The sequence below is a fragment of the Eurytemora carolleeae genome, unplaced genomic scaffold (genome assembly GCF_000591075.1).
Source record: "Eurytemora carolleeae unplaced genomic scaffold, Eaff_2.0 scaffold569, whole genome shotgun sequence".
NCBI classification, from domain to species: Eukaryota; Metazoa; Arthropoda; class Copepoda; order Calanoida; family Temoridae; genus Eurytemora; species Eurytemora carolleeae.
The window spans coordinates 1-22,612 of record NW_019397440.1 but is presented as its reverse complement, the minus strand read 5'-3'; the positions used below and the strand labels follow the sequence as shown (position 1 = coordinate 22,612).

Genomic DNA, 22,612 nt, shown 5'->3' with positions numbered 1-22,612 from the left:
ATCCTTTAAATTGTTTATTTAGGTTCACTTTTTAACCCTATTTAGCCTGACCTTTGGTTTACTGAATGGCTGCCGGGGGGGGGTCAAATCCCCCCCCCTCTTTTTTTATTTTGATACAAATCTGTAACATTTGATACGTTTCTGAAAAGCCCTTGGACTCTACTCAATAATTTGAAAAAAAGTGGCAAATTTGTAAAAATCCAAATATTCATTGCGAAATCTAGTTGAAAAAAAATGTGCAAAAAAATTACGCAATATGCAACAAATTATACATTTTTGAAAAGCCCTTGACCCAGCGAATTACAATCTGCAAAAGCATTTGCAAAATTTCTAAAACTATAATTAAAACTATACAAGTGAAGAAGTGCAAATTGTATTTAAAGCCGTCTGTGCAAAAATCTGTGCAAAGTTTCTTTTCAAAAATTGTTCAATCTGGTTGCTTTTGTTATAGGCTTTCCAAAGTGCTATTAAATGTTGAAATCCAATCACTGGAAGTAGGTCTAAGTATAGATTTAGTCTGGTATAGGTAAATAAGGCACTTTTAGGCAGTAGGCCTGAGGACTCAGGCATTTTGTATTAAAGCCCGGCTTTTCGCCTAAAGTGGTGCATGGGTTAGTTCGAAAAGTCAGAAAATTTGAGCTTTCTAGCTAAAATGCTTTTTTGAGTTGTCGCAAAAAAGTAAAAAAAAAAATAGGGTTAACTCAAAAATGAACTGTCAAAAACATTTTAAGTGGCTACTATACTCCGTGTAAAAGTGACATTATAACAGTGCTTTTTTAGAAGTTGATTTGCGGGTTTCTACACCAATGATAAGTAAGAAAATGGCAAGAATGTAAAAAATGACAGTGTATTCTAGATAAAGTTTTAATGGGGCCCATTGTATTGTTTATCAATTCTAATAATGAAACTGCACGAAAGGTCCTGATGAACAAGATTTTCTGTTTGACCCCGATGAAGCAACAACAAAAAATAACAGCAAACATGGCAAACCAAGAAATACTATTTTTCAGTGACAAAATTGATTTAAAAACATTTCTAACTCTGAAACAATCTCAAAATGGAAGTTTGAAAGTAAGAAAATGAAGAAATCAGAAGTATTGGAAAAGAAGTTTTCCAATTTAATAAAGTTTTCCTCAAGAATATATTTTAGCCATGAAGCACCAAGATCTTATAGATTTTAAAGGGAAAAATATAATTATTTTTAAGATATCTATATTTTTAATAAATTTAGACTGTGCAGTGGGTTATTATGAAGACAAATAATAGACTTAAGATAAACATAGCAATTGTGAAGTGTGAACAGATTTAAAGTTGATTTTTGAGCTACTGGTAAAGATATTTCCTTCGAAACATCAAAAACAAATCCGATTTCTTTAATGTTGTCGGTTCGGTTCGGTTTAACAAAATAACGGGTCCGCAATCTATAAACTACATGTTGGAAAGCCATTGGAGTGTAATTTCAAAAAATAGCAATTACTCCAAAAATTACAAAAAATTACTTTGAAATACTTGTAAAAGATGTTTCTTTTGTCAAATGTATTTCAAAAAGGTATAAAAACGTCGATAAATATAGATTAAGTCTGGTATAACAAAAATAAGGTCTATGAGGAGAAATAAGCCCTGCTTTTATTGCAGGCTAATGATATATACTATCTAACCATCGGTTCAGGCATAGATTAGACTATTTGCAGAATATAAAATGTAAAATTATTTTTATACAGTTTAACCCAGAACCTAGGAGGACCGAAAGAATTTATTAAATGTCGTTTTCTAAACTTACAGATAATTGAATGCTGCAGATATTTAGTTTTTTAAGTGTATAATTACATGGAGCTCTCTAAAACTGATCATGCATATTTCTTGGCTATATTTAATTATTTTAAACTACTGATATTAAGGTAGAGTATAAATATCATTAAAAAGAATTCAAGACGACATTTTATAAATTCCTTTGATTCCTCCAAAGTTTTGGGTTAAATTGTAAAAATGTTAAGTTTAAAAACTCTTTTTTCTTCTACCGTATGATATAACGATAATTTGTTGGTTCGTTTTTATTTTCTTTTCTCTGGAAAAAAGTGCTGCGTTAAGTTTAGTAAAATGAAACGGATTACAGTATTGAAATGTTGGAACCTAAACGAGTGTAACCCAAAATGCAAGAAACATAAATGTACATGGTTACTCTAATTGTTACATTCGTTTTTATTTGCAGCAGTAATATTGATTTTGCTTGAGCCAAACCTTTTAATATACCATTAAAAGACTTATTTTTAAACAGAAATTCAAATTATTTTTAATTATCGTTAAACAAAAAAAATTCTTAGGTCGTCATTAAAATTTCATCCTTTGTGGGTAACCCTGTTAATGCCACCATTATTACAAAGAATGAAAATAGTGAATGTCGTATTCCTGAATATGAAGATGTTCTACTTTTAAGAGGATCAATATCTGAGCCACGAGCGCTAAATGAGGATAGTAGGCTGCTAGCGCCATCTTGTAATTGTAATGTTTACAATATGCATTGGCTTCTTTCCATCACATTTTACTTATTATGTGAAATTTTCTGAAAATTTATAAATAACTGAAGTTTTAAGATTATGATTAAACTACCTAACAACGTTTAATGAACATTAACAGTTTATTATTACAGTTTACTTAACCCTATACCGATTGAGTTATTTTTGTTCTAATTTTTCGAGTTGAGAAATGGGAGTATGATACGATAGATGTCCCTAGTGTTCAACTTTTCATTAAACGAAATTATACCTCTAATTTGGGAGGTTACACAATGTTCAAAAAGTATTAACATGTACAAGAAAATAGTACATGAATTTTTCAAGGGCTCTCAATAAAAAATTAGCTTAAATAATTTTAAAAAATTATGGGCCATTTTAAAAAAAAATTTAGCGCTATCGTGACAGGATTAAAACTTTAGGAACGAATTGACGGAATAAGAATTCACACATTTTTTGTCCATTATTCAGGGGCTTTCAAAAAATGTAAGTTTTAAATCTTGGAAGCTAAAATAACATAAAGTGCATGAAAAAAATATTAGAAAATAAAAATGTAGGTTGGGTGGGGGACGCCAGAGTTTCCTCTCCTCCAGCCTTGTTAAGGTTAATGCCGATCTAAAACTCTTTAAAATAAGCATATTAAAATGTAATTATAAACCATTTTCAGAAAGCTATAACCAGCTTGTAATAAAATGTAAATAAATCCGTAAAGTCGTCTCTTAAATCTCACCCTGTAACTAAATCAAGATTTGACTAGAGCAAAATAATGAGGTTGAAATTCTCTACTTTCCCTCTAAACTGATAGATATACTTACAGTCCACATCTTAAGCTACAACATTCAGCTTTCTTTTCTTTTAGTTCACAGACATATGAAGGAAGGGTGTGGGGGTAATTGTTCTGAAATAGATTGGCAATGTAAATTTTTCCATTTATTAACCACTTATTCATATTTTAATAGAAAATTATTGTTCAAGGGTCAGAGTTTTAAACAAATAATAGGATTTTAAATCAGAGATGTCGTTCTACAAGGTGAACTTGACTGAAGCATGTAAACAGTTTATTACACCGCTATGGATAGTGTACATTTTAGAGTGCGTTGCACGGGAAGCCGTTATAGTACATTTGAATTTCCGAGCCGGGTCAACCTCTCCGGTCCAAGTTTGTACTGTATCGCCCGGACATTGGGAATATAAAGCAGACACTCAATAGGACTAGCCGGTGCAACAAGGTTGATGTGGTCAGACTTTAGGTTGAATTTACTTTTACTGAAGGGTCAGGGGTGCGTGGTTGGTGTAAATATCTTGCACATTTTCTTACCTGGATGGGAACTAAAATTGTTAAGTTTCACTAATTTTTTTAGTTAATAATAAAAAAATGTGTTTAAAAATATTATATGATAAGATAATATGAAATGTTTTATTATTTTTATGAAAAAATCTGTCTGCCTGAAGACGACGTTACTTTGGAAAAAATATTTCTAGGTAAGACGACAAAGAAGGATCGACAAAAGACGACTTTTTATTAGGATCTTTTACATTAACAATAATTTGTCCAAGAGGAGGCTGAATTTTTTTGTATTTAAGGGAAACAATGAAAATCATTTTGTTCACTACTTCAGCAACCTGAAGATTGATTGATAAAAAATTGGGTGAAGTGAGAAGTGATAAACATGTGTTTAGAAGAAGTGATAAATATGTGTTTAGGAGGTGTCCGTTAATGAACGGCAAAAACCGTAAATTTTTACAACGTTAACGGAGCGGATTTTAACCTAAAATTGCATTTAACTCTTCTGTTTTCAAAATGCTAAGAATAAAACGATTTCTTATCAGTTAACGATTTCATAAAACGTTAATATTGTAAAGGACCGTTAATAGCTGCGCGTTTACGATTTCTTTAACCATTAAAAAAACAGACCTGGTGTTCTAAACTTGAAAATTAACGGCTACTTGAAAAAAAATTGTTTAACAGTTGGAACTAACTGTTAACGGAACGTGTTGGAACGTGCCCAGCCCTAGTGATAAATCAAAAATATGTGTTTAGGTGAAGTGAGAAATTATTAATATATGTTTAGTGGAAGTGAGCAATCATAAATATGTGTCTAGGTGAAGTGAGAAATTATTAATATATGTTTAGTGGAAGTGAGAAATCATATATATGTGTTTAGGGGAAATGAAAATAAGAAAAATGTGGAATGAACGATTTCGTTTTACATTAGATTTTACTGTAAGATCGTTCATTGAGAAAACGAACGAAAAAAATAGAAAATGATAATTTTGAGAACGGACAAAATAATTTTCGTGGACTGTTAAAAAAAATAAACGAATTAAATAATTCACGTACCATGAACAAATGGAATGCATAAAACACGCCCATCTCTACATATTTCTAAATATGTAAAGGGCTTTTTACTTTTTAGAGATAATGAAACTTCTTAGTAACAATTTTAAATTAGATAATTCCACTTTTTATAATTTCAACTATAAACCTTTCTATAAGTAAAATCTTGCTGGTTATAACGACAAATATGCCAATATTAAGAGTTTGAAACTACAATTACAAATTATTGAGTTTTTCAAACTTTTATATTCCCATTAAAGGAATAGATAGGAATAATGGTATTTTTATGCATGTTGGAAGCATCATAAACCTTTTCATATTTTCCCGTTGTTATTTTAACATATAACTATATTTTAACATATAACTATATTTGTTGCTTTCCTTCATAGCACAATGATAACATGCACCTATTTTTTAAATTATGCTTCAACATTTAAGATTTAGTATTTAGTCATAAACTCATTTTTGAAAGCTTTTTCAAATTCATTCTTTTTTTTGAAAATTTTAACATATTTCACCTTCTTCCAACATAACCCCCCCCCTTGATTTGCATCCTTTGGGTAATTTCAAAGTGAATAAATACTATTCAATATTAATAGTATTTAATCACTTTGGGGTCAATTAGGTGAAAATAACGACCCGCTCTTCGAAGCTTTTGATGAAAAAACAAAAATGCGCATTTTCATTTCTAAAGACGATAAAATTAAGTACTATTTGATTTTTTCGCAAAATTTAAATTCTTACCTAACCAAGTGCCCTCGCTGCGCTTTGTAATTTAAATCAAAATGATTTTATTGTAAATTTGTTAAAATGCATGATTTCTCCACTTTCTTTGAACTTACCTAAAAAATAATTTTAATCAATATTTTTTAATTATTAATTTTTTTTACAAGATTTGAAAATAGAAAATTAAAGTATAACATACATACTTGGGTTTAAAAGTACTTTTTAGAATTGTTCACTGTACTTTTTTGTTGAAGCTGTTTAGTATTGTATTTACGAGTAAACAAGAAGAGCAGACAAAACCCCTTATTAAGATCTATCATTAGCTAGGGGTGTGCTCAGATACCTTTTTCGTTATAAATAATATACTCGTTTTATTATTTATTTAATTATATTCTATTTATTCATTATTTATAACACTATTCTAATTCTCTGATAAGCGTTAATGCACTATAGATTTTTTTATATGAATTTTAAAGATATATTTGTTATAAATTAACTATCTAAACCGCTAAGAAAAGATGTGACAATTTTGATAATTTATTAAAACATAAATTGCAACATACAATCAAATTTTAGATTTTTCTATAAATGTTTGAAATGCCTGCTATTTTCTTAGTTCTGAATTTTGACTCTGTCCATAAAATTGTCAGCGACACGAAGCAGAGTATCTCTTGTTAGCTGGGATGAATATTTCTCAACAATCATCTTCAGCTCATTTATTTAAGTTTTCTTGATTAACTTTGGCCTCTGCAGCCCCTAGAAGTAAAAATCGCGGTTCGAATGAATTTACCAAATTCTCTTTTGTATTTTGCAGATTTTTATAACAGATTATCAAAAGAGAACTTTATATATTTTGCTAAATTTCGTCATGTTGCTTGTGGACACAAATTAAATGATTTTTCATGTTTGGTAGATTTCTTGATGATGTCCATCCCTACCTGTATTTCTACCCAATACTAAGAGCAATGAGCATAGTTAACTGTTGTATTGTTATTCATTATATTCAAGAATATATTTACGTAAACAAAAAGGAAAACTTTTTTAGACTCAACTCACTTCATTAAACACTATACACAATTTTTTTAAATTATATTTTTGCAACCGGATGGTGAAAATCTTTGATATTAAACATTCTTACTTTTTTGATTTAGCAGAATTTTTTGTTAAAAATACAAATTTTCTATTATCAATTTTAGATTTAAACTGTTGCTCTGAAATTCTGATTATCAAACAATAGACATTTTTTCCCAGTCCAAAAGCCTTCCCTGTGGACTTGTGAGTTGCTGTTAAAATTTGGACTTGATCGGTTCAGCCGTGTTGACTTGTATTTGATACATACAGACAAGCAAACAAACAGTCAAGTCAAAATTATATACAGATTGTACTTATAATTTAATTATTGCCTGTTTTGTCTGTATCCAATTATAGTACTTTATCTATTATCTAGCTTCATATCTTTATGTAAAATAATAAAGCGTTTGTGTGGTGTACATATTATATGTATATAATTCTAACGGTATTTTTATGTATCTTTTCTCCAAATATTTGTATTGTATTATGTAATATAGGTTTTTTGTTTGCACAAAATGTTTGTAAACCTAAAATAAAGTAAAAATGGCTCAGCATAAAATAATAGTGTATTAGTGAATAGAAATTAGAGACAGTATAGTATTTAACTTTAATACCTATAAGTTTGCTGTAATATTACTAGAAATTTTAAATTGAAAAAATAGGAACAAGTCAGAAATGGAAGTAAAAATCAAAATGTAAGCATGACAGAATAAAAAATTGTATAATGTATAAACAATGTCAAACATAAAAAGAATTTAATTATTACAGCGTTTGTGGCCCCCCGGCCCCCTACCCCACCTAAAAAAGTCAAAAATACTAAAAACTATTAAAGGAACAGATCAAATTTTTTAAAACGATCACAAAATAGCGTCTTTGTTTTGTTTTAAAAGCAAAACAATTTCGAGAAAGGATTTTCAAAGAAAAAACTAAATTTTTAAAATAATGCCCATACCCAAGTATTGCATTCATCTGTAGGTTTGTTTACATAAAGGAACTAGTTTTTAAAACAATAACAAGGAGTGTAAACAAAGGTTTACACGGTGTACTAGTAAAAAACGCCAAGTATGACATTGACGAACCCTACAACCATCTTATCTGTACACACATTGGTTTGGATAAACCTTAGTTGTACACACATTGGTTTGGATAAACCTTAGGTGTACACACATTGGTTTGGATAAACCTTAGTTGTACATACATTGGTTTGCATAAACCTTAGTTGTACACACAATGGTTTTCTTATTAACTGATGGTTCCCACAATTTCCTATTTTTAACGCCATATTATGCAAGCAGGACTGCTCCTCTATACCAGTATTCAGTCGAGCAAATAATTCATATTCATCCAAGCTTTCATCTCAACATTTACCTAATACTACAGGGGGACCGGGGCACAGTGGGGTATCAGGGGAGGGTCAGCAATATTTAGTTTACGCTTTAAACATCGTATTCGATCAAGTAAAAAAATGATGATATAAGTTTCTAAGTTGCAATAGTGTTTCGCTGAAGTTCTAAAATCCGATGGAAAACTGGTCTCTTTCATTTAATTCACGAATCAGAGACAAAACAAATGCTTGGGTGGGCTTGCGACGCCCCCAAACATTTGATTAATGGTCGATATGATCCATTTATATTACTAGATTATCCTAAATCAGTTAAAAGTTCTTGTAAAAAAGATATAAACCATTCGTTTCTTTAATACAATGTTTATGTAAGGGAAAAGATTTCAGAGTACATTAAACTTGTCCATTCTCATCATGAAACACAAGACATATGCATTTTAAAAGAAAGATTTTGACAAAAAACGGGCACCCCCCCTTGACCCCCTAAAAGCATTTGAAGAACTATAAACATCGTCTTCCTTATAAAATAAGAAATGCTGCAAATAAATTTATAATTAAATCTCAAAAACTCTGTAATTCCGTCTGGAAACCCTAGTAGAACCACTCGAAGGTTCTTAGCTTAGTTTAAAGTTCTAAGTTGAGTGGGTTGACTTTACGTAGTTTTGAGAAATCCCACTCTGTCATTGAATTGATAAAATCATATATAGTTTTTAAAAATTGAATTAAACCCCCTTTTATTTAATTAGATCATAATAGACTGTTCAATTTCAGTCTTTTCAAAAACTGATACATCTTTGCATATTTGAAAGACATGGCCATGGAGTGAATTTGCTTCGAAAAAAAATTATGTTTAACGTTACTTTGAAAAATTAACAAAGCAGAGGCAAAAAGTATTGTACATACGTATTTTGACTTAATGATCTTCCTCCAAGGAACCCCTTTATAAGTTTTACAAAGACTAGAAATTCAAGGCGCTTCGCGCCCTTCTTTCTAGCCTTAGAGGGCGCTTCGCGCCCATATTCTAAATTAGTTGTGAACATGTTCTCTTTGTGTACATCGTAAAACTAAACAAAAATAATTCGCGGATTTTTACAAAAAATTTCGCGGATTTTCAAAATTTTTAAAAATTTAATGACGGTCGAATTTTGATAGAGACAAATATTTGAAATTTTGATTTTTCATAAACATTCCCTGGGGTCCCTAGATCGGTTCAGCCGTTTTGACGTTTATTGGATACAAACAAACAAACAAACAAACAGACAGACAAGCCAAATTTATATATAGATTAAACCCTCCCCCCCGCCCCCCAGCAACAGCAATTCACCAAAATTGAAGATTTGATTTCAGCCCCATCAATCGTAAATGTATTTTCTTTGAGAAGTATAAATCATAAGCAATGGGGAAACAAAATATCAAAATTACTTTTTGCTTCAATCTAAATTCTATTTCATTTTATCTAACTCCTTACATCAAACTATGCAGTAAATTGTAAGAAGGAAATTTTATTCAGTGGTTGGCTTTTACATCGATACAAAAAATACGAATTTTCTATTTAAGTTTTGCTTTCTATCAGGCTTTCTTTTAAATAACAAGTTTACAAGTAAACAAAGAGAAGCTGTTAAATGATAGCTTCTCTTTGTTTTTCTATTTCTATGTTTATTAGTATCGCATGTTGTTTGAATAGAAATAAAATTTTAAATATGTCACAGAATAAATTTTTTTTTCTCAGAGCTGAAGGAGCTACCCCAAGTCACAAAGTCCTACCCCTGATGTGTCTAATTAGAATTAAAATTTGACCATATCCTTTTGTCTTGTTTTAAGTGTCTTATTATTTTAATTCTTCTAATTTCGTAGATTATTTGATTTTTATTGGTGCTGAGCTGAACACTTTAGAATAGTGAATACCGAGAGCAATGCTTGATCTCTTTTTTTTAATCTCCAGATTAAATATAGCTTGTTCTCATCATGTTATTAATCTCCGGATTAATTAACAGATCAGGATTACGGATATCCCATTCTATAGATTTCAGCTCAGGGTCATTTTCCTGGTTGATTTTTCTTTCTTTATTGGTGGATATTTCTAATTTTATTGGTGTATATTTCTAATTTTATTGGTGGATATTTTTAATTTTATTGGTGGATATTTCTAATTTTATTGGTGGATATTTCTAATTTTGTTGGTGGATATTTCTAATTTTATTGGTGGATATTTCTAATTTTATTGGTGGATATTTCTAATTTTATTGGTGGATATTTCTACTTTCCTTGGCGGGTTTTCAAACTTCAGAAACCTTTTCTTTGGTCATGTGAGGTCTCACACACAAAAAAATATTTGCCCCATTAGTCTAGACGTTTAAACACTTAAATTTCAAACAAATAGACATCACAAAATTAAATTTTATACACTGCACTGGCTAGATGCCATCAAGGAAAATCTGTTTTTATTCTAGATCTTCCTATTGAAGAAAATACAAACTGTTTAGTAAACCTGGAGGAACTATTTCTAGATTGGACAGACAGCAAAATAAGTGATAAGGAGGAGAAGTAGAGAAGCTTGATATATCATATTTACTGGAAAAACTGAATTCCATTTTGTATTCGTCCCAGTAAAATAACAATGTGTCCTTTCTAGGGGGCAATTTTTTGGGGGGTCAGGGACAAAAACAATTTGGGACGGAAAAAAGTTAATTTCTTGAACCTTGTGACATTTATCTACAAGAATGACATGACTCATTTGGTGTACAGTCCCTTTTGCCGTCTACGGATTGTATATAAAATGTACAACAGCTGCTGCTGCTATAGCTTCCTAATGAACCGAAGTTTTCAGCGAGCTGGCAGAACAATAGAATTTAAAATAATTTAAAAAAATTTGTTTTTATACTTTTGGGTTAAAAAGGAAATGTTAAGACAAAACATGAAATTGGATGGTAAAAGGCAATATTATATACTCTTGTCCTTTTTAGGTTTACTCAGCTTTCTAAACTAAAATAAATTCTGATTTTTTTTAAGGTAGAAACATATTTGAAAGCTAAAGACAAAAGCGTAAAAGAAAAAATTAGAATTGAGAACGTCCCACCCCACAGTGGGGTATTGGGGGAGGGTCGCCCAAAATGAATATATTACAGAAACCTCTTATTTATGTAAAATAAGGCTTGGTCGCTTGAGTTTTTTTAGAGAAGTTTCTTTAAGTTGTTTAAATGTTATGTTTTAGTTAGGATTTCGATCGAAAACCTGCTATATTTCATTGAAAACACTTAAAATAGGATTTTTCAACACGCTATTCTGACTAAATCAAGGTTTTGGCGTTCTGCTGGCGCCCCTAAATATTTTCTATATGGCTGTTAGAATATATTTATATATTTAGATTATTATGTGCTTTTACTTCAAAATTTATGTTTTTCTTCCGAAATACTTGCCCTAACAAAGACATCTAGATATATTGCAGGATTACAGGATCCATTCAAGGTTAAATATATGAACAGGAAAAGTAATTATAAACTGAAATCATTAAAAATCAATGCTAGCTATACAATTCATACAATGTTTGTAAATGAAAAGATTTTCAGAATATATTCATTTTGTCCATTTTCAACATGAAACATAAGACAAATTTCTCGAATCCCTTCCTTCTAGTTCTTGTTGGGTTTAGCTTGAGAGTTTTGGCAAACTTGTTGAGTGAGTGAGAGTGGAACAAAACTTAGAATTATAGGATGCACTAAGCACGTAGCTTGAGACAAAAACAAACGAGAATTACTTCAAATATATTTGTTTAGTAAAGGATATATTAGCCTTAAAAGATTTGGAACAGGTCTTAATTTCCACCCCCCCCCCCTCTCAAAATAATGTCGTTTTTCATAATTAGCTTGGTAATTTGATGCTGAAAAAACGTTAAACAGTTCTTAATTTTTTTCTTAAAGATTTCTGAGAAATACTTGAATGCTCTTTATCTTATAATTTTTAAAAGCTTTTAACACGGGGCTTTGGACATGAATTCAACTATTAAAGGTAAATAAAGGTTGTTAAACATTTTTTGCATTTTTAAAAATGTTGTTTTTGTTTTTAATCACAAAAGCAAAAACTTTGTAGAAAAAATATTACAAATAATACCATTTACTTATATAAATTAGAACCAATGAAAATATCTGTAATCAAATACACAAATTCAGTTTAAGTTATATTTCGCAATCGCTAATTGTCATCAAAAACAATTATTTTTCTTAAAATGCAAAGGCCATCCCTCAGCCATAACTCTATTTATATTATTTTTGTTATGATGTGGTCTATATGTGCATTGTGCATATATTAAACAGACTACAGAATCTTATCAATATTCATCAGATAAACCAGTAATTAGGAGAACAGATGGGTGGGGGGGGGGGGGATGATGGGGGGGGGGGGAAAAATTTGCTTGTGGTTAATTTTATGAGAAGATTTGTGTTTTGAATTAATGAATTAAGTTTAAAACTTGCATTTTGATCTAATTTGATACACATATTCCTTTTTGGCATACTTCCTCATTCCTTTATTATATGACAGATTAAAGTTGTATTTTACATTCCAATTCGAAAGTTTTAAGCTTTTTGGAAAGCCTAAAGGGAAAAAATTAGATTGTGCAAGACTGCTAAAAATCTGTTGTAAATTTCCAAACAGTCCTTTCAAGTAAATTCTGTAAACTTCAGCTAGCCTTTTATGCATTAAAAGTAAACAGTATAATCTCCGTTATCATAGCAAAGTAAAACTGTCGTTTTTTAAAAGTTTGTCAATTTTGAGTTGTCAGCCCTAAAATATGCTAAAGGAATTGAGTCTTGCCACAAATTCAAATTTTCTAATCCCTATATCTTTGCAACTTAAAGACATAAACCTTTTACATTTCAAACTTAGATTATTTGATCCATCATAATTCAGAGTTTGAAATATCTAAGGTTATCTAAGATATTGCGGCTAGAAAATCAGAGTTTGTGGCAAAGACTCATTTCCTTTATAAAATCGGAGGATTACAAAATTGAATTTTAAATTTAAATTTAAAATGAATTTTGCATACAGGTAAAATTTCTCATAAAATTCCAAAACCATCGAATTTTATGCTGCGTTTTATTCACGTTTTAATATTTCCAATATCCAATATTCCACTTCAACGAACAGACTAACAGACGGTAGATTTACAGACTTTAGACTAACAGACAGTAGATTTACAGACTGTAGACTAACAGACGGTAGATTTACAGACTCTAGACTAACAGACAGTAGATTTACAGACTGTAGACTAACAGACGGTAGATTTACAGACTCTAGACTAACAGACAGTAGATTTACAGACTGTAGACTAACATACGGTAGATTTACAGAATGTAAACTAACAGACGGTAGATTTACAGACTGTAGACTAACAGACGGTAGACTAACAGAAAGGAGACTACCATATACAGTAGACTAACATATATAGTAGACTATCATATATAGTAGATTAACATATATAGTAGACTAACATATATAGTAGACTAACATATACAGTAGACTACCATATACAGTAGACTACCATATACAGTAGACTACCATATACAGTAGACTAACATATACAGTAGATTAACTTATATGCAATACCCAGGTGCCCCCAGTACAACCCAGTACCTGCAACCAGTACACAGCAGTTTAACCCAAGGTACCCTTTACCCTATAGTACCCTGCATAACGTCCCAGTGTATGTATCCATATTTCTAGCACATTCCTGAATTTAATTACTGTAGGGTGAAATACGTCCCCTTCTTTTCGTAATTATAAAGCATCAGTTTTTACCCGTATTATGTTGTTTTAAACTGAAAGTTCTAGAACTTAATGATATATAATTACTCCATGGTGAAATTCGTCCCCCTCTTTTTGATCCCCTGTTCTCTGTTAGAGCCAATCAGATCTCATGCAACGCAATTACAATAATTATGATAATTAAAAAGTACCCAACTCTTTTATCCCCTCCAATAGGAACCCTTACTGTCCAATTATGTATCATTATAAGTGTAAACAACCAATCAAAATCTGAATAGTCCAATTATCGCGCGCAGTTCCTGCTCCCTTGGGAGTATAAAAAGGGGCTTGATTTCTCCCCAAGCCTGAGTTCAGAACAGAAATTTTTCCAGAGTGAAACTGCGTGTGACTCCGCCTATTCAGGTTTTGAAGTTTTCTTTATTACTTTTGCTTTTGCTCCCCTTTTCTATTTCCAAGTTTAGCTTAGTTCTTTTAGATTGATTCTTTTACTCTGAAGGCTCGTATTCATGTATGTTCTCCCTAGTACTTAGTTTTTAAGGATTTATATTGTGTCAGTTTCAAAGATAAATAAAATATCTTCTGTGCTTTTAACTTGTTTATTTGAGACCAGAACTTTGAGCTCAGATTTATTTCAAGTAAGATAAAGAATCACACAATAGTCAATAGTTGAGCAGTTTGATTTGGAATATTTAAGTTAGAATTAAAGTTTTGTCTTTCTCTTACACCAGTACCCCCCTTACCCCAAGTACTACCCAGTACCACCATGTACCCTGCAGTACCCTCACTACCACCCAGTACCACCCAGTACACTGCAGTACCCCCCAGTACCATCCGGTACTCCCTAGTACTCTCCGGTAACCCCCAGTACCAACCAGAACACAGAAGTACGCTTATACCCTGTTAAAAGGACTTTCCATAAAGTAGAGTTTTGAGTTTACAAATTGGCATGGTTGCAATCCCGCCCTCTGTTAAGTGCCTAGTGTTAAACCATGAATGGAAACACGGATATACAGGGTGTCCCCTATCATATTAGACTATTAACGGGCTCTTTTTTTTTGGACGACGATATTCTATAGAGATGCGCTTCCTAAGTTTTTAAAATATCTATCTATCTCGAAATAGATTAAGATTTGCTTCGGTACAATCGTATACAAATTCATTGTCAACAACATGGCGGCGGAATTTAGATTTTCTATTCAACAAAGAACTTTTATAAACTATATGTTCATAAAATATTCACATGTTAAAGTTAGTGAGAGGGTTCCATTGATCCAGCGACTTTTTGCTAACGAATTTCCAGGGGTTAAACTCCCCTGTAAGGCAACCATGTTTAACATGAGAAAAAAATATCGCTCACATGGATCCTTAGAAAATCGCATAAAAAGGTCCGGGGCTGGGCCCAAGAGAACAGTGAGGACACCGGAAAATTTGGACAAAGTGAGAAATGTAATTGAACAAGACATGAACAAACCATATGATCAGATCGCAAATTCAGCTAGTTCCATTTAACAAAAATAACGTCACTTTGCAGGTTCTCACATGGTTCTACTAAAATTTCAAATAACTAAATTTTCCTTTTTTCTTAACATTAATTTGGCACTTAAAAGCTTTTAAAAACCCTTGTTTTTAGTATTGTACTATAGCACCGATTCACAGGCACAGTTTGGCAAGGTTGGACATTCAACTGTTAGAAAATGATACTAATAAGCCAAATTGGTCAAGGAATTTATAATAGATCTGTAGTTCTGATTTTCTGAAAAGGCAATTTAATTCTGTTTCTGTTTGAACTGAAAATCCGCAATTTTTTAAACGATAACTTTGCAGGGTAATCCATAATTCTGCGTAAATAGGCCGCCCAAATTAATTATCATAGTTTTCAATATGGGGAATATTTGTAAAATCGTGAACACAAATTTTAATTATTATTGAATTTTTATTTAACAACTAAAAATATGAAGAAAATTATTCTGTGAAAATTTATGTTTGACAGTTTTTGACAAAATATAATTTCTTCTGCAAAATCATACTTGAACACTTTTCATCTTTATTTCTTTAATTTATTGCCTTACTTCTGATCAGATCTAGAAGATTCTGGAAATCCACGAACGCATTTTTCCCCCTTTGACCCCTGAAGTTGTACTGTAACCAGAGTTCAGCTGTTCCAAGTCGTCGCATCACACGTCGAACTGTTTCTCCCGCTGTTTTACCCACATCGGTCTCAAGGGCAGATTTCTAAAATTTAACGTTTAACAATCTTCTGTTATAATGATTTTAAAATCCTTTCCGCAAAAGTGTTCCCCAAAAGTGTGAACAGAGTTTTTGAAGCCTTTTATGCATCAAATTTGAACTTATGATATAACTAATTAAATAATATGTTAACATTTGTTTGTAAACCTATAGAACGATTTCTGGATCTCATGTGTAACACATGGTTCTAATTGGCCTGTCCTAGCCGCGGCGCTCAGTCCCCTAGCGCGAATTTTGCTGAAAATTAGTGGATATATACAAAATTGATAGGAGGGCTTAGGTGGGGTCCAAAACTCTACTATGACGGACCCGATTTCTATAAATAATAAACCATGGCCGCAGCACTCAGCCCCCCTAGCCTGTCATAACCGCAGCGCTCGGCCTAGAATATCTTAAAACCTAACCTAACCCTGAAATAATACACAATAATTACTAATTTTGATAAAAATAGTTGGAGAAGGAGGGTCCAGTCATCGTTCTCTAGGATTGACCCAGTTATTTACTGGGGCCAGAATTTAAAACTTTAAAACGCAAGAATAACTACATGAACTCGTAATCGCGCCTTATTAAAGGAACAATAATCATTGTATGTTGTGGATAAAAGGGATTGTTATCAAAGTTCATAAAAAATTATTTTATCATATAACTTTGGATTAGGTTAAATCATGAAAATTTCTGGACTGAGTTCTGTAGCTGGGACAGACCAGTTAGCCGGGCGTTGAAGCCACATATCGAAATATACCGGCATATGATTCATCCTGACTACCAGCATTACGCCCTCGACCCAGATACTCCTCAATGGGGGGAGGTGATCTTTCAGAGATATATACAATTTATTAAATCAATTATTTAAAATTATTTTGTCCAAAAGTATATTTCTATATATGTAAGCATGACTGGCCGGACCGTATTGGCTGACATTGTCTATGGAACCCCGGGGTGACATATGCTTAACAAATGTTGACGTTTATAAAATTCCACTGGCAACACCTTGAAGTTCTATATATTTACGAAGACCATTAATAAAACCATTTTTCCTGTAAATTGAAGTTTGGTCATTTTTATTTCTAGGTTTGATCCATTAATACAAATGATCGACGAAATTAAGTACAGTGGCAGTGGGACTGCAAAAGAAACTTTAATGTCTCATATATATCTTTCAATAATTGATTCAACAATATCATGTCTGTTCTTTTATATTAAAAGGTCCGGCCTGAGGACATTTTATTTTCTTTCTCTTTCTCAGGTTATTTTTGTTCACAACACCCAGATACAGGCGTTACCTTTACTGAGATGTTAAGGCACTAGTTTCTACGCGGTTGAAAGATTTCACTCGATTAATTAAGGGGGGGGAGGGTGATCGAGAATAAAACTCAAAATTTTTATTGTATGATTCGTAGAATTTATTTCTGTGTACAATGTTTGCTTTAAGTTTTTTCTCATTAAAAACTAAAAACTCAATTTTTCAATTTCCTCTATCTGTACAGTGTTTATTCAATTGGTGTTTAATCAAATTATATTTGAAATTTTAACTATTTGATCTAGGAAAATTTTTTAGCATCCTAGGCCTAATCATTAGAGTTTTAGGTGAGTCATCAGATCCATTGTAAAAAAAAGCTTCGTTTACCAGATTTTTGTAAACTTGAAGAATTCGACGTTGGTTTTTATATTAAAAACAGATATTTTTCTTATAAAAATACGTTATCAAACCAGGGATGACTAAGAAATGAACCACGTACGTAAAAATGAAGAGTATTGTTAAAAGTGTTACACTTCAATTGTAATTAAGGTCTCTGAAAATTCTGTACAACTAGTACAACTTTTGAGGCCTGCTTCCAGGAATTTCAAAAATTCAACATCTGAAGAAAAATTACAACTAAAATTGCATTTGAATAGAAAATCGTAATTAAGTACAACAAAGACAATATATTTTCTTTCCCGAATTTCTTAAATTTAACAGAACTTCATATTTGATTGATTGATTGATTGATTGATTAAACACCTATCTCCTCCCCCTCCACCTCACTTCCACTGGAGGAGCTGGATTCTGAGGTGTCCTAGAATACAGGGATATAATAAATATATAAAATAATATTAGGAAATGTAGATGTGATGTGTTTACAATACATAAATAAAAATATAATTTAAAATAAATTGAAGGGATTAAATTTGAATTATTTTTCAAATAGACTTTCTAACCTCAAACCTGTAGATGAAATAAAATGAATAATAGTTGTCAACTTGCAGACTTTTTTATAATCAGAAAAGGGATTGTACACAAAGTTTTAAATGACCCTCTTATCATAGTGGCAGTCCGATACACAACGGTGCCCTTAAATGTTTTGAAAGATCAAAAAATAAATGAGTTATCAATGTTTGAATCATAACATTATTTACAATTTAACTACATAGCAGATTTCTGCTTTAAACAAAATGGTGGAAATAGTCAAAGTTATACACTCAGGGCTTAAAAACGATAATATCTTACATATTATTGATCAGATATGGGTCTAAAGTATTTAGTTGTATATCGTGCATGCAATTCTTTACTTTGCAAAGTCACTGGAGATAACAACGAAGACCCTTTAAGAGGGGGTGGGGTGAATTATCTTATATTATATTCCCTGCCTGAAAAGGATACTCAATCTTGATATCCAACGCTCTCTCTAGTTTTACTCTCTTGAGGAAACAGATTTTAGCTTTCTCTTTAGCCGCCACCACACGGTACTTCATAAGCTTCCTCAGCTGTTTCCGGTGTTCCTGCAAATATTGCGGATTTTCTGAAATTATTGACTGACCGTTAGATTTTGAAGATTTATCCGCTTTTTCAGATTTTTGGTGTCGTTTCCTTGATTTGGTTTTCACCCCGGTAGACTCCGATCGGCTACACCCAGGGTCCGAGGAAATATTGGTTACACCAAAACCATTACATTCAGGTGTTATTTCATAATTTTCCAGCAGGGAAGTCGGTTTCAATTCTTCCTGGGACTCCTCCGGGTACTCCAGGAGGTAGGGATCAGGATTCAGAGCATGTGCATGGTCCAATGGGTCCATCACAAACTGATGATCTCCGACTGAAAATATAAACATAAAATTTTTTATAATTATAATTTATAATATCGGTAATATGATAAAGGGATAGCTTGTATTACTATGAGAAAAAAAACAAGATTAAGCAATACATATCACACAAGCTTTATGGTTAACATTCCTTCCTGATTAAAACTCCACTCCCAGATTAAAATTCCACTTCCTGATTAAATATTACTCCCCAATAAAAAGTCAACTCCCTGATTAAAACTCCACCCCCTGATTAAAACTCCACTCTCCGATTAAAAGTCCACTCTCAAATCAAAGTTCCACTACCTTTCCCGTACCTGATTAAAACTCCACTCCCTGATTAAAATTCCACTTCCTGATAATAGCTTCACTCCCCGATTAAGATTCCATTTTCTGATTAAAATTCCACTTCCTGATTAAAATTCCACTTCCTGATTCAAATTTAACTTCCTAATTCAAATTCCACTTTCCTCTTTCTAGATTTGAATATATTTGGATACACATACAGAACTGGAAACAACATTTAGTAAATTTGAAATTTCAAACCGGAAACTTGCTTTAAGACATTGAAGGTTGAATTTTTTACTACATAAGCAAACATATGGAATGCTCATTTAAGAAAAAATCGCAAGTTCAATTTGCATTTAAATTGGTAAAACTGTAAGATAAAAAAATGGAAACCTTTTTAACCCCATTTACAAATTCTGAGTCCGAATGTCGAATAACAATACAAATATTGGCAAGTTTTTAATCATTCTTTCTTTCAATTTATGAAAATATTTGTTAACAAGCCCATTTCCTCAGAATAACATGATGTTTAGAGAGATAAATGCTCTCTGAGTTACTTTAAACCCCTATTTCAGGTACAAATATATCTTTAAATCAAAAAAAATCATCTGCTCTTAAAATTTTAAGTCTCTTTCTGAATTTGATATTCTGGAATCCAATAAATGTTCACCTTCGAGGCTTCTCTCCCATTCATATGATTCATCCTGACTACCAGCATTACGCCCTCGACCCAGATACTCCTCAATAATTACAAATTAGCCAAATCTATAAACTTAATTCTATATTTACAGCGACAAGATATCAAATTATAGAATATTTATCAAATGAAAAAGAAAAATTGCAAAAACGGCTGTAGCCCTGTGGGCTATACGCGTAAATCTAAATGGTCAAATTGAACTAATTTTTTTAGGATCAAATGAATTTGAACAATTGATTATGTTAACTTAAATAAAGTATTATATTAAAATACAAACCAATAACTGATCAACATATTAAGTGAATAAACGATAGATGGCAGAATTTCTTTGCAGAAATGTAGAGGGGTAAGTATTCTAGTGTGTATGACTCCCAAATAAGCTCAACTCAATTGTCAGTAATGATTATATGATACAAATATGGGAATGTCTTTAAGAATTATATCTTTGTTTTCCTCGCATCTTTTATTTTGGGGTTAAAGTTGTTTTTAAGTGCTTTTTAAAACGTCTTTCTTGCTAATTATTTCCGCACAATCTAATATTAGGGTTTCCACAGGAATTGCGGTTACGTAAGGAATTTATCAGGATTTTTTTCCCATTTCCAATGTGGAGAAGGTTCTGGAATTTCTAAGTTTTTTTTTTTCTGTAAACTGGAAATTTCCGGACCCAGAGTACATTAAAATTAACTAACCTTTTTCAGTCTAGTGCAATTTTTCAAAAATGATTTAACTGCCTCATCAACTGCTAGTGAGGGAGTTCCATGCTGTTCAAATGCAAGTACTGAGAACAAATTAAAATCAGTGATTTTTTGATAAGTTAAACCATCGGCCTATTCTGTGACCTACCCCCCCCCCCTTCCATTTAACAAAAATAACGTCACTTTGCAGGTTCTCACATGGTTCTACTAAAATTTCAAATAACTAAATTTTCCTTTTTTCTTAACATTAATTTGGCACTTAAAAGCTTTTAAAAACCCTTGTTTTTAGTATTGTACTATAGCACCGATTCACAGGCACAGTTTGGCAAGGTTGGACATTCAACTGTTAGAAAATGATACTAATAAGCCAAATTGGTCAAGGAATTTATAATAGATCTGTAGTTCTGATTTTCTGAAAAGGCAATTTAATTCTGTTTCTGTTTGAACTGAAANTCCAAAAATCGTTCTCTAGGACAGACCCGAGGCAGGGGAAGGATGTAGGGGTTCAAAACTTGTTCTCTCATGAAATTACATCAATTACATAAAATCAATATTTACCACGTCTTCATTAAAAGCTTTGACAACCAGCTGTTTATCAAACTGATGAAGTTCATGGACAGTTTCTATTTGTTTTAACGGATTCCCTTTCATTTTCTAGTTCAGCCGGGTATATACCATTCAGAATGAATTTAACACATTTTATCTAAAATTTAAAACATTAGCATTGCAAACCAATTTAATAACTATGAAGACGTAAATACTAATCTAGAAAAAATAACCTTGTTATTTATTTTGAATTAGTTATGTCTTTTTCATAATGAAACAATAGATATAATGCTAATTCTGAATTCCGATTCACAATATTTATTATGTTCCAACCGCGTAGAATGTTTATTAATAATTGTCCGTACTCCGTGCTAAAAAATGTGGGAATGCCTCTATACTTTCTTTCAAATTAGAAGACGACAGACAGTTGATGGGTGGTGTATTTCGACCTACGCAAATCCGCTATACTCCACTTCTGACCTACGCCCAATCCACTATACTACACATTCGACATACTAGCACGTGGTTTTACAGCTGCTATATGGGCTTATGGCCGTAGCGCCCGGCCCCCTAGCCTGTCCTAGCTGATGGCGCACGGCCCCCTAGACTATAGGTCCTAGCCACAGCGCGCGGCCCAGAAATTGTCTCAACCTAACCTAACCCTTAAATAATATAAAAATAAACAGCTGGCGTAGGTTCGATATTGCAGTATGGTCGGAAGTAGGTCGGAAGTTTAGTAGGGGGATGTTGCGGGGGATGTGCGTACAGACGAGGTAACATGAATTCAAGTTCAGGGTTTATGTTTTAATTCAATTTACTAAATTATAAGTGGTAAGCAGTGTGTATATACAGGGTTACCCACAAACGATGAGACTAAAGACGACAAAAACTCTTAAAATACAATTAATAAACTATAGGCTTTTAGGGCGCTTCGCACCCATATTTTAACCTTTCTGTGAGCATCTTCTCTTGTAAAGTATAAAAATGGAACAAAAAAGATTTTGCGGATTTTCAATTATTTTCTTGCGACTTTTTAAGATTTCATAAAAATCAAAAGCTTTTACAACTTTTTGTAACTCGAGAGCAATCATCCTTCCCTAATCCCTGGGGTCATGCGAGGTCCAACACAAAATTTGGGCCTTCGGTTTAGCCGTTTTGACAGACAAATTTTTTTTAAACGACGCGTTAAAACTAACTGTTAGCGAAACGGCTAGAAAAAGTTTGAACATGCCCCAACCACCTACCCAACAAACAAAAACCCGTGAAATACACAAGATTATTTGGTTTATTTCACACAAAGATAATATATATACATAGATATGCAGGCAGGTA

General features: G+C 32.1%; 1 protein-coding gene across 1 annotated transcript; it reads right to left on the bottom strand.

Annotated features, from left to right (window-relative positions):
• Window positions 1-17,361: 17,361 nt before the first annotated feature.
• Window positions 17,362-20,861, bottom strand: LOC111714306 (uncharacterized). Its single transcript, XM_023489389.1, has 4 exons — window positions 20,729-20,861; window positions 20,013-20,082; window positions 18,623-19,068; window positions 17,362-18,051 (listed from the first exon to the last, which is right to left on the bottom strand). Exons 3-4 carry the CDS (start codon window positions 19,046-19,048, stop codon window positions 17,989-17,991), a joined length of 489 nt encoding a protein of 162 aa, XP_023345157.1. The 5' UTR covers window positions 19,049-19,068; window positions 20,013-20,082; window positions 20,729-20,861; the 3' UTR covers window positions 17,362-17,988.
• Between the last annotated feature and the right edge of the window lie 1,751 nt (window positions 20,862-22,612).